Here is a 13,689-nt window from a genome sequence, read left to right on the forward strand (position 1 = left end):
GTTCTCAAATAATCGTAATATTTTTTTCCCCCTTACGAGAATTTTAATCCTTAATGTTAAAAATACGATCATGGAGTCTTAAATAATCTAACGTTTATTTTTTCTCATATCTGGGCCAGTTAAGTGAATTTCTTTAAGGAAGGTAGAGTCTTGGTGTAATTCTGAAGCCATTATGGATATTCTTATTCTTGTGCTTAATGTTTATGTGGGCCAATTAAATGCGTTCTGACACCTCCAGTTACGAGACAAAAATTCATCGTGTGAACCTTTGAGAATTTGGGTCCAGCTTCGTCATGTATCAGCCAGGGGAAGGGGAGATGGGGGGGAGGGAGATGGGAGAGGGGGAAGGAGGTCAATGGATGACGGTATAGGAATCAATCACCGGGAGGGGAAAACTGGAGTCAGTCAGTCAGTCATGAAATCAGTCAGTCAGTAAATCAATGAGTCAGTCAGTCAGTCAGTCAGTCAGCTAGTCAGTCAGGCAAACTCTTTCAAACATGACAGGTGAATTATTAGACATATAAACAGTCGAACGTTTGAAAGACACAGACAGACACTCAAACTCTCCTAAGACAAGACAGACAGACGGACAGACAGACAGATAAACAGAGAATCAGACAGTCACCTCCCGGTCTTATAGAATGGAGAAACTGTACCATCACTTCATGAAGCTCTAGCGGTCAATGTTTGTCGTGTTGTAAGTCTTGTGTCAGTGACCGCACACACACACACACACACACACCCCACGCACTCTAACGCAACCCCCCATCGCAACTGGGAGCAACCAACACACTCAACCGGGATTTTAGAGCTTTTAACACACTCTTAGCCCGGAATTGAGAGCTTTTTAACACACTCTTGAACGAGGTGTATAGAGCATTGAAGACACTCTAAATTTACCAAGATTTTCCTGGAACCACACACACACACACACACACACACACACACACACACACACACACACTAACAGCATCCCTTTTGTCTATACCTAAAATTAATTCTAATTGGCACAGGTAATCTTTAATTTCTAGGACACTCGTCAAGGTATTGGGGACGGTGGTGTTGGGGAGTCCTTTAAATACGGGATATTCTTTTAAATACGGGAGGTCCCTTTAAATACGGGAGGTCCCTTTAAATACGGGAGGTTCCTGTAAATACGGGATGTCCCTTTAAATACGGGATGTTCCTTTAAATACGGGATGTTCCTTTAAATACGGGATGTCCCTTTAAATACGGGATGTCCCTTTAAATACGGGATGTCCCTTTAAATACGGGAGGTCCCTTTAAATACGGGATGTTCCTTTAAATACGGGAGGTCCCTTTAAATACGGGATGTTCTTTTAAATACGGGATGTTCTTTTAAATACGGGATGTTCCTTTAAATACGGGAGGTTCTTTTACGTATGTGTTTGTATCATGGAAGTTCTTAATCCCTTCAATACGATGACTGGGGTTCCTTTATAACACAGGTGCATTGCATCACCTGAAGACCGTATCTCACCTAAAACACGTTAATGCCACTGAAATACGGGACTTTTCCTAAAATACGGAAAATACCTAAAATAATACGGGATATTTTTATATGGAAGGGGGGGGGGGAGGTGCCTTAACATTGGGGACAGTTCCTAGACTATATTAAGAGATGCGTGTACCATTTTACCACCACCTGGAACAGTCAAGTTCACTCTACCTTTGGTCAGGATGAAGTCTGCTGCCTTGCTCTTCCAGTTCCTCGGGAGGGTGTAGAACTTCCTCTTGTTGCTCTTCTTCTTCTTGCCTTCTCCTTCCTCCTCCTCTTCCTCCAGCTGTACTACTGCGCCCAGGGTAGCGGTCTTGTTGACGGCCACGCGGGAGGCACTCTCGAGCGGCGCCGTCTCGATCGTCTCCACCGACACCTCCTCTTCTATGGTGTCCGTGATGGTGGTGGCGCAGGAGGACGGAGGAGGTGAGGGAGAGGCGGAGAAGGGGGAAGAGGTGGAGGGAGACACCGAGGAGGCGATATAGGCGCTGCTCTTCTTCCTGTCCATGATCTCCGACACCTGACGGAGGGTGACCACATGCTTCTCTGAGGGCGAGGTCACACCACTCATGTCGTCCACTCTGATGGTCGGGACAGGAGAGGTGCTGGATTCACCCTTGGAGGTCGACACATCACCCTTGAGATTCTGCTTATTAGCGAGGTGATGGAGGTTCTCCTTGTCCTCCTTGCGGTGTTCCTGGACAATTTCATCCGTCGGCTGAGGTTCGATGCGCTCCCCATCGTGCTGGGTCCACAACAACACCATCTTGACGCCTACCGACTGCACCCGATAACGACAACAAATTTCTCCCCAAAATCAAAATCACTTCAACACACCACGTTCACTGTAGCCACGAGTGATGGTGCGCTTCAACACCACCAAGTTACACAACGAAACACTTTATTTTCTTTCCTGGTCTTGTTAATTTTCAAACACCTGCAACACAACACATGACGTCACGAATTTGATCAACCCGCGGGAGGTGTTGTTGCAGCTGGTCAGACTTAGGCTTGACCCTGACCATCTGGGGGACACAGGTGGAGGGTCGAAGCCGATATATCTAATGAGTCCTGGTTACCTGCCCTCTTGTTGCTCTTAGGCTCAGCAAGGGCGCAAGAGGTATGCAACTGTTGGCGCCATTAAGCTCTTTTAACCTGTAAAGTGAGTCAAGAAGATTTGGTGAGTTAGTTGAGTGAAAGATAGTGCGTTCCTCCTCTACCACCACCACCACCCTCTACCACCACCACCAACCAAGAAACTTCCAACACCAGCTACTCAAGTATTCTGGGCGGTGAAGAATGTTAGTGATCAATTACGATACTCTTAAGTAATTGTAAAGACGATAATTACATTTTAAGGTCAGAAATAAAGCTTTTATATAATAGTAACAAAATAATAATAATAATAATAATAATAATAATAATAATAATAATACAAACAGAATAGTCTAGGTATCACTGTAAATTGACTCCAGCCAACGAAGGAGGAAGAGGCGGCCCATAATAAACAAGGGAATACAGCAGGGGATGATACTGGTGGGGCGGAGGATAATGACGAGTAAATAATGGGACTCTCAGGGGTGAAGGACACTTGTTGCCTCTCTCTCTCTCTCTCTCTCTCTCTCTCTCTCTCTCTCTCTCTCTCTCACATCCTCCCTTACCTCACTACTTCCTGCCACGTCTTCCTTGGGTCTCTCACTCTCATGATTCCTCCTATTCTTTTATTTACCGTCTTTTATCTGTCTTCTTATTCACTGTTTCTATGCATCTCTTTTGGGTCCCGCTAAGATCCTGAGTCCTAATGGGGCCCTGAACCAGCTGATCCCCAAACTACCCTAATCTGACCTAACATAACCTAACCTTACCTAATCTAATCTAACCTAATTATTCTAGTTTCAATCTCTTAATGGTTAGGTTGGGTTAGGTTACAGCTGGGGTCCATTTGAAAACACACACACACACACGCACACACACACACACGATGTAGGTTCCTGTAATATCATGAATGACTGTTTTTTTTACCTTGTGCTTTCTTTGAGCTTTCTCTTCTCTCTACTTTCTCTTTACTATTATATTTTCACATTTTTATTTTGTACTTTCTCTCTTTATCTTACGTGGTCAAAATATCTATTGTGTACTCACTCTGTCTCGCTCTCTCTCTCTCACACTCTCTCTCTCTCTCTCTCCCTCTCTCTCTCTCTCTCCCTCTCTCTCTCTCTCTCTCTCTCTCTAATGTGCCCTGTATTTATTCTTGAACTTTCTCTCACTCGTGCTTTCTATACTTCCTTTTCTCTTTTAACCTAACCTAACCAAACCCAACTCAAGCTACAAACACCTAATCTAACCTAACCAAACCCAACCAATCCAAACCTAACCTAACCCAGTCCATCTTAACCTAAACACATCTAACCTAAAATCTAACTGAAGGACGACTTGAGCACTCGAGTACGACCCCCCAACCATAACTAATCACAAGGAGAGACCATCACGCTGCAGTTCACACACACTGTAATACATAACTACTTTACATAACCGTCTAATTAACTGTAGCGGATGGAACCGAACTGTAACATAGATACAAGAGGCTGTAATGGAGTCCTGAAGATGGTAACTTAACCTAATGTAACCAAACATATCCTAACCTAATCTAACCTTACACAAAAAAATATAATTCACAATTACATCACTCACTATAAGACGTTAACTAACAGGTAATTAGGACCTTTAACACGATATCACAACACGGATATAAATATATATAAACACGTTATTATCTCGGTAAGAATAGTACACAAGACACTTAAGACAGTAAACTGGAAATAATAAAATACATACAATATACAGGTTATACAATCATACACTCATACATCACACTACCTCATACTTCCCTTATACTCTCTCATACTCCCTCATAAACACCTGTACACACTCATACTCTTCCAAACACCCTCACACTCCCCAACATACACTCACACATCCCTACACACCTTCCCTCATCACACGCCCACACACTCCCACCCATAAAAACTCAACACACTCTACCACACGACATCTCCAACACACATAACACACCTTCCTTCACTACACTTGATTACACATCCCAACACACCCTCCCACACACTCACACTCCTCAACACACCCTCACATCATCCATCACCACACGCCCACACCTACACATCCCAACACACCCTTCCAATACACTTTTAATCACCAGACTTCCATACACACCTTTCCTCACAGCCACATTCCTACACACCCCCCCCCCCACACATTCCTACACAAACACACCTTCCCCATCACCCACACACCTCACTACACGCCCACACCTGTCCCCCGGGGTAGACAACATCACTACACACCTGGCGACTGTCGTAATGTACCTGTTGCCCGCGTGACTTCGCTCGCTCAGCTGACGACAATAACAAACGGTGGGTGAGCCGATCCCATCCAGCCGACCTAAGGAAGGAGTTGCCAGCGAAGGATTATTTTGTAGCCGCTGAACTGTGTGTAATTTGGTCCACGGATAAAAATACATCCGCACGATTTCCCAATGGGCCGAGATCCTTACCGGACATTTTCCCAATATACGTAATCAATAACCGGCTTTTCTTGGTTAGGTTTGGTTTGGTTTGGTTGCTTTAGGTTAAGTTTGGTTAGGTTAAGTTAAGTGAGATTTTGTTCCACCAATCATTCATCTTTCATATTGCGTTAGTTAGCCCAATGTCTGCTTAACCTGACCGACTGACTGACATAGTTTACCCTTGTGAGGAAGTTTCATTCAAATATATCTCACTACATGCGCTGCCGGGCGTATGACACCCCCCCGCACTAACGCAGCTAAAACATAGCTCCTGGTTGCTTATTGGCGGTGTAGGGATGATGTCACAACTTCAAGTCAATTATCCTTGTTGTTTATTGGTGGTGTAAGGATGACGTCACAACACAATCAATTATCCTTGTTGTTTATTGGCGGTGTAAGGATGACGTCACAACACAGTCAATTATCCTTGTTGCTTATTGGCGGAATAAAAATGACGTCAAAACACAATCAGTTCTCAACGTAAAACAGTAAATAAAACTCTTAAATAATTTTACACTTCACCGCCAACCACTATCGGTACTTTATAAGAATTATTATGGGTAGTTACGGGTAGTTAGAGCCGGCGATGAATGGTTGTTGGAGGGTAATTACCTGCCATAAAGTCTGTTTTTGTCAAGAGATCTTTATTGTTCCTCAGTGTTATGGTGATGATGCTCGCCTCAGTCGACATAATTGTATAGGTCAGATGGGCCCCAGTCCTACTAGGCCCCATGTGCTTCAAACAAACCTAACCTAACCTGACCTAAACCTGGCCCAACTCAACCCAACCTGACATAATTGTATAGGTCAGTCAGATGGGCCCCAGTCCTACTAGGCCCCATGTGCTTCAAACAAACCTAACCTAACCTAACCTAACCTAACCTGACCTGACCTAACCAAGAAGTAAAATAAGAAAACAATAGACAATAAAGGAAGAATTAACGGGAAAATATAATAATTGAGAACAAATAAAAAAATAAGACAAAAACACAAATATGAGATAATTTAGAATAGATAAAACAAAAACAAAGATAGAAGAGAAATTAAAGGAAAAATATGGTAATTAAGAACAGGTGGTAAGGTGTAGCGGATGAGTGGACAGGTGAAACGACAGGTGGAGGTAGACATCATACCTGTCTCTTTAACATGGGAGAAATGTGTGTGTGTGTGTGTTTCTGACCAAAGTCCTTAATTATCTCTCTCTCTCTCTCTCTCTCTCTCTCTCTCTCTCTCTCTCTCTCTCTCTCTCTAACAAGTGTGAAACGCGACACTAGCGGACTTCACAAACCAACTAAAAAAGGACCAATCAGCGCACACCACGCCCGCATTAGAGTGGATTCTGCTATATCAGGAGCCGGAAGTTACCTACACTGAGACTGCAACCCGGAAAAAGTGAGAAGAATAATTAACTTATTGAGTATAATTAATCAAGACTTAATAAGACTTCCAGGCGGAATTAAATATGTGTTTCGTGATTAATTAACAGCAAAAAGGTAGATAGTTGTTGTTGTGGTGGTAGAAGTGATAGTGGTAGTGGTGGTGATAGTGGTAGTGGTGGTGATAGTGGTAGTAGTGGTGATAGTGGTAGTAGTGGTGACAGTGGTAGTAGTGGCGATAGTAGTGGTGACAGTGGTAGTAGTGGTGGTGATAGTGGTAGTGGTGACAGGTAGTAGTGGTGACAGTAGGTGACAGTGGTAGTAGTGGGTAGTAGTGGTGAACTTGAAAGAAGCAGAAAGATAGGAAGAAAGAGGAGAGGGAGTAAGAGGATGGGAAGGAGAAGAGGAAGGGGAGGAGGGGGGTGGGGGGAGGAGAAAGAAGAAGAGGGGAGGAGAAGGAGGAGAGAGATGATGATTTTAGGCAATAAGAAGAATCTCCTCTCTCTTCGTATTCCTCCTCTTCTCTCGAGAGCCAATGCCGTTCCCTTCCCTCCCAGCCATCTACACCTCCCCTCCATCATCACGCCGCCCTCCTTCCCCTCACCCCTACCCTGTCTCTCTCCCCCCCATCAAGGCCCCTACCCCCACTCGTCCACACAACGCCCCCCATCAACACCCCCTTTGCATTGTGTGGGAACAATGAGAAATATTCTCCCGGGTGAGTCATCAAAGGTGGACACTGCCAGGTATCACCAGCGCCGTCACACCCACCCACAGGCACCCACGCCCACCCACAGACACCCACACCCACCCACAGGCACCCACGCCCACCCACAGACACCCACACCCACCCACAGACACCCACAGAAACAAACCATCAATTCCCACAGCACACCCACAAGCACGCGCGTGTGTGTGTGTGTGTGTGTGTGTGTGTGTGTGTGTGTGTGTGTGTGTGTGTGTGTGTGGCTCACTATCTCGGCAGCGTTAAGGTTCTCACACTGTCGCCTCACACACTACCCATCTCACCTTGGCAAGACACTTAAACAAGCACCGAATTGCGTAATACATCCTTTGTCCGTCTGATTCTCTGTCTTTCTGTCTGTCAGCCTGTCTTTTAGCATACTTGTTTGTCTATCTGTCTATGTCTTTCCAATATTCTTTCTCTGTCTCTTTCATTTTTAATCTTCCTTTATACTGTCTCTGTCTGTCTCTATACCCCCGACTCCCTCTGTCTATATGTATGGAGGGAAGAGAAGACGGAAGTATGGACGGAACCTTTAGCTACATTGAACAAAACACACAAAAATATATGCAGTTACGTGGACAGGTGAGCGGCGTGGACAGGTAAGCGGTTAAGGACAGGTGAGCGGTTAAGGAGAGGTGAGCGGTCAAGGACAGGTGAGCGGTTAAGGACAGGTGAGCGGTTAAGGACAAGTGAGCGGTTAAGGACAGGTGAGCGGTTAAGGACAGGTGAGCGGCGTGGACAGGTGAGCAAGGGTGTATAGGGCCGTGAGTGTGTTTATATATGACAACTACACCTCACGCACACCTACACTCCTTTGTGTTTCCCGTGGGTGTTGGGTGTGTAAGTCCGCACTCTAGTACTGTCTATTCTAAGGTGTTGATGGGTGGAGGATGCACACTAGAGCTCTCTGTTACACCTTAATACACAGCTTTGTTCCCTCTAAGGTGTTGGTTGGGTGTAGGACGCACTCTCAACACACTCGCCACTCACGTTAACTCGGAATAAATCATCGACGCTGGAGAAATATTAACGGGAATGTCTCACCAAAGTGTCGCGAATCTCAATCAACTGTGTGGTGGTGCTTCTCAGGAGAGGTCATCCTGCACAGTAAGACTTTACCGTTACTTTACAAGGCCAACACACACAAGGCTCGTTTAGGTACAATTAGTTCATCACAACACTGAAATATCTAATGAATTAATTTATGATCTTATTTTTTTATCTTTTTTAATTATTTTTTTATCGTTACCTTAAATAAATCTCGATAATAAAACTATAATTATACGTGATTATTTGTTTCGCTTTTTTTCGTTAAATAAATTAAAATTAAATTATTATATTATTATTATTTCGTCTTTGTTAAAACAAATCATATAACTAATGCGTAATAAATCGCTTCACTGAGTCTCTTATTATTAACAGATCAAGAAAAACTTAACCTAACCAAAACCTAACCTAGCCAGCTGACGGATTAAGAACCTAACCTAACTAAACCAGCAGATGGATTCAAAACTTAAACTAACCTAACCTAACCAATGCTAACCAAAACCTAACCTAACCAAACCAATGCTAACCAAAACCTAACCAAAACGCAAACAGCTTCAGTAAACAAACGTGACATGCCTATACCTTGATGACTCGCTTGGTGTGTGGCTACCTTCACTCACCCCTCCACTCCCTTCTTGTCACCCTCAAAGACAGACAGACAGACAGACAGACAGACGGCCTTGTTACACTGCTCGCTTCCTTGTCACTCACAGCCAAGCAGAGGACATTTCCACACATGACAATTCTTACTCTTGTCATTTATATAATATTTCACAACTGTTCGGCTATTTCTATATATATTTTTTAACTTGTCTTTTTGTATTACTTGTGCGTAAGTATTTTTGTACCTATTTGTGCATTAATTAGACTAGAACGAGAAAAGTTTGGTTCTATGACAATAATAATAATAATAATAATAATAATAATAATAATAATAATAATAATAATAATAATAACAGCAATAACCATAAAACATCACAATATCCTCGATAAATCTGATTTATAACATACATTTTAACCAACACACACGCACGCACGCACACACACACACACACACACACGCACGCACACACACACACACACACACAGGAAACTCAATATACCACAACCCAAGGCTGCCAACATTACCGTAACCTCACCACAAGAGATTTTTTAAATGATATATTTACATGGCCACATTATTACCCTCGTTCCAATGTTACAAAATTATGAGAAACATATTATTTTCTTATTGATACTAAGGATGGTCATAATAATAATAATAATTAGACAGTTTCTTCAATGAGTATAAACTGCATATGACACGCTTGACAGACAGACAGACAGAGCACATGGTATACTGTCAATACCACACAGGACACACGACACTTCTGACACGACAAGGACACACACACACACACACACACACACACACACACACACACACACACACACACACACACACACACACACACACACACACACACACACACACACACACACACACACACACACACACACACACCACGCAAAAATAATAAGCATTTTATGCACAAATCTGGAAATCAGAAATGAGTATATACAGATAGATTTGATAGATAGATAGATATAGATATAGATAGAAAGAACAAAATAAAAATCAGTCATGTAACTATCACGTCGGGCAAGTTTAGAGAGAGAGAGAGAGAGAGAGAGAGAGAGAGAGAGAGAGAGAGAGAGAGAGAGGAGAGAGAGAGAGAGAGGTAGTAGCAATAGTAGTAGTAGTAGTAGTGTTCACAACCTCTGGTGGGTTGGGCCCAAGTGCAAGATGTTTCTACGCCAGACTCGCGGAGGTGATCTCCGAACAGAAGCAGCAGCCCAGAAGTTATATTACAGCCTGGATGAGATGTCGACTGTCCTTCTCTCTCCTTCGGTCGGCTTTGCTCTGCCTCAGGGGAACGAGAGCTTCTGCCCCTACTCCGACAACTGCTGCAGATATTGACTATGAGGCTGCAGTCACTGAATGCCGCATAGATCTGCGGCTCAACTAATTTAACACAGATAGGATAGCTTCTTATGTATTAGGATATTTAATATTAAGGTAAATATATGGTGGCGAAGGTGTGGCTATTGGGGAGGCTGGAGGCCACGTAAAAAAAAAAAAAAGTAGTAGTAGTAGTAGTAGTAGTATAGTAGTAGTAGTAGTAGTAGTAGTAGTAGTAGTAGATTGTGGAAAAATCTGACCACAGAATAATCAACTGAAAACGTCTTCACGGTTTGATCAAGTCACAGAGCCTGTCTTTGATTGGCTGGTGTCCACGAGCCTTGGACCAATCAAGAGAGGACTTTACGATATGCTTACTCACTGACCCTTACGAGACTCACAAATAAGTGTCAGTTTCTACCATTTGCTTTCCGATCGTCGCTATTGGAAGAAACCCTTTATAATGCCTATAGATATAACGTATATTCTCTAGTGCTATATTACCGTTGTGGGTTATTGATTATATAGGGAGTATGATGGAAATAAAGTAGTGTTTATATATGAAAAGTGTCCAGCCATGTTTGACCGTGGACACGAAGAATGGCAACTTACGGCAATGATGATCAAGTCAACGACACCATCAGGGAACAGCTGCCCCCTCCCTCTCCCCCTTCCTCTTCCCCCTCCCTCCACACTTACTACCCCTTGTTACTTCCTCTCTTCCTTCCTCTCTCACCGACCACCTTCACCAACATGCTCCCTTCCCTTCCTCACCAGGCTCCCTTCCCTTCCTCACCAGGCTCCCTTCCCTTCCTCACCAGGCTCCCTTCCCTTCCTCACCAGGCTCCCTTCCCTTCCTCACCAGGCTCCCTTCCCTTCCTCACCAGGCTCCCTTCCCTTCCTCACACTAAGCTCCCTTCCTTCTTCACCAGGCTCCCTTCCCTTCCTCACCAAGCTCCCTTCCCTTCTCACCAGGCTCCCTTCCCTTCCTCACCAAGCTCCCTTCTTCCCTTCCTCACCAGGCTCCCTTCCCTTCCCACGCACTAGAGAGCATATGGCAATGTGGAAGGGGATGGTATGGGTAGGAGGAGAGGGAAAGGAGAAAGAGGCAAAAGGAAGAGAAGGAGAGGGGAGAAGAGGAGAGAAGGAATGGAAGTGTATACATCAAGAAACACGGTGAAAATAATAAGCTTCTCCCTTGTCATTATGATCACCGTTTTTATTCAGTTTTCTCCAGTTATTTACATTTTGTCTCTCTCTCTCTCTCTGTCTCATTTCGTTTAATTTTCTACGAATTTGTGGATAAGAGACACTCATACGAACGTCAAATTTCGAACACAATTATTAAGAGAAAATCGTACATAAACAGAGAGAGAGAGAGAGAGAGAGAGATTCATAGCATCCTTGAATACGCAATTAAAAAAAAACACACACACACACACACACACACACAGCAACACACAACACCCACTCACTCAACACAAGACGCAACACAAACAAACCCTACAAGTTATAACTCAACAAATCCGTATAAAAACAAAGGAAGCCATACGCATCAGCCACTAACAATCTGCGTATATCTGTCTCATGTTGGATCACCCCCACCCTCGTTATGCTTGGATTAACACCGTACGCAATCTCCAGCCTACGTATTGTTTACGCCATATACGCCGCAGTACATTTACGCATTACAGGTTCTTCACGCATATACACCTCATGGCTGTCAAGTTCCCATACGCAATACAACCTGCGTAATAACCTCAGGACAATGAATAATTAAATATGTGAGAAATAATTAAAATAAACAATAGGAGAAATAATTAAACAAATACAACTATCCACAATAAAAACAACAACTATCACCGAATTACAACTATAAAAACAACTCCAACAAATAACAACCACAACAATCATCACTACCACCACCATTTAATATAGATCCACACCCTATGATCCGACGAGAAAAACAAAAAAACAAAACAATAACTGGCACCTATGGAACACTGTTGCCATCTAGGTGTTATTGAGTTTAATTACCCCTGACCAAGAGTGACCTAATTCACCACTATTTATGACTCGGTCTTGTTGATGTTTGTGTGTTGTAACTACGATACTACTACTACTACTACTAATACTTCTACTGATTACTATGGCTATTAACTACCACCACCACAATAGCAACATTAACAATTGTTCCTCCACCTCCTCCTCTTTCTCCTCTTCCTCTTTCCCCTCCTCCTCTTCCTCCTCTTCCAACCACAACCACTCCTACAGCCACCACCCTCAATACGTCTACCACCACAACCACCACCATATTCAACCAAACAAATTAAAAAACATACAATACTCCAATACAATAAAATAAAAAAAAATACAGCAGGAAATACCAGAGTAATCTACAAAAATACTCTCAATGTTACTTAGACTTTCACTACAAGACTTGTTTTATCAATCACTTTAAGTAAACACGTAAATCAAGATAAATAAGGAAAATAAATAATAATAAAAAAATAACAATAATAAAGAGATTAAACTCATAAATGATGGATATGTTAATAATAGTAACAATAACAATAACAATAATAATAATAGTAATAATAATAATAATAGTCACATCGGTACACAAAACACTAAAGCTCTCAGTCACCAACACCAGCATTACATCACACAACAAAGACGATAAGCGAAATAAAAACACAAAGAGAATATATTTACACATTGGTCAAATCAGTCAAAATCGTACATTACTACACAACAACCTATAAACACAACATACTGACTCACTAGTATCAAATAAATTTATAACACAGGTTTAAGGACCGGAAGTAAGTATATTTAGGGAAATAATAAGGGAAATAATACCTCTATAGAAGCGGTGCGGTGCGATGTATAGGCGCCGCGAGCAAGGCGACCGTCAACTGCTGTGCGCTGTTCGTCCACAAGGCGGGTGATTTCCGTTTTCCAGAGTTACCACTAATAGCCTTCTTAACTCTTTTTTATCGCCTCTTATAACACCTTTCATCTATCTTCCCCTCAATAACACACAAATATAGACAATGATAACAGATTCACCGAAGTTAAATCATTCGGAGAAGAATATCAACAGTAAATTAAAATGTTAGAAAAAATGCTTCATGGGAACTGACGAACGCGAGCTTCCAACCACGAAGAAAATTATGGCTTTTTCCTCAGCGTTTTAGACCCGACGTGACTAGCTTGATCAAGAACTTCCAGTCAGTTCATAACGCACCCGCGCTGAACACGTGAACACAGCAAGTTCTTCCTATAACACATCGGGTGAGGTATTGTGGGACGATCAACTTCAAACACCTGAGGACGTTATGTATTTAACCTGTAATTATGTCGCTGCAATAATAATAATAATAATAATAATAATAATAATAATAATAATAATAATAATAATAATAATAAAATATAATAAAAGAGTAAAACCAAACAGGTGTCGTATTAACCTAA

At 42.5% G+C, this 13,689-nt stretch overlaps 1 protein-coding gene across 1 annotated transcript; it reads right to left on the reverse strand.

Annotated features, from left to right (window-relative positions):
- Window positions 1–1,625: 1,625 nt before the first annotated feature.
- On the reverse strand, window positions 1,626–4,983 carry LOC121864693. Its single transcript, XM_042363851.1, has 2 exons — window positions 4,879–4,983; window positions 1,626–2,674 (listed from the first exon to the last, which is right to left on the reverse strand). The coding sequence occupies exon 2, from the start codon at window positions 2,283–2,285 to the stop codon at window positions 1,626–1,628; it is 660 nt and encodes a 219-aa protein (XP_042219785.1). The 5' UTR covers window positions 2,286–2,674; window positions 4,879–4,983.
- Between the last annotated feature and the right edge of the window lie 8,706 nt (window positions 4,984–13,689).

The sequence above is a fragment of the Homarus americanus genome, unplaced genomic scaffold (assembly GCF_018991925.1).
Source record: "Homarus americanus isolate GMGI-L3 unplaced genomic scaffold, GMGI_Hamer_2.0 scaffold57965, whole genome shotgun sequence".
Lineage (NCBI taxonomy): Eukaryota > Metazoa > Arthropoda > Malacostraca > Decapoda > Nephropidae > Homarus > Homarus americanus.

What these genes read in the sequence shown, in the direction of transcription:
- LOC121864693 (XM_042363851.1), bottom strand. Translation starts at nt 2,285, where the DNA reads ATGGTGTTGTTGTGGACCCAGCACGATGGGGAGCGCATCGAACCTCAG.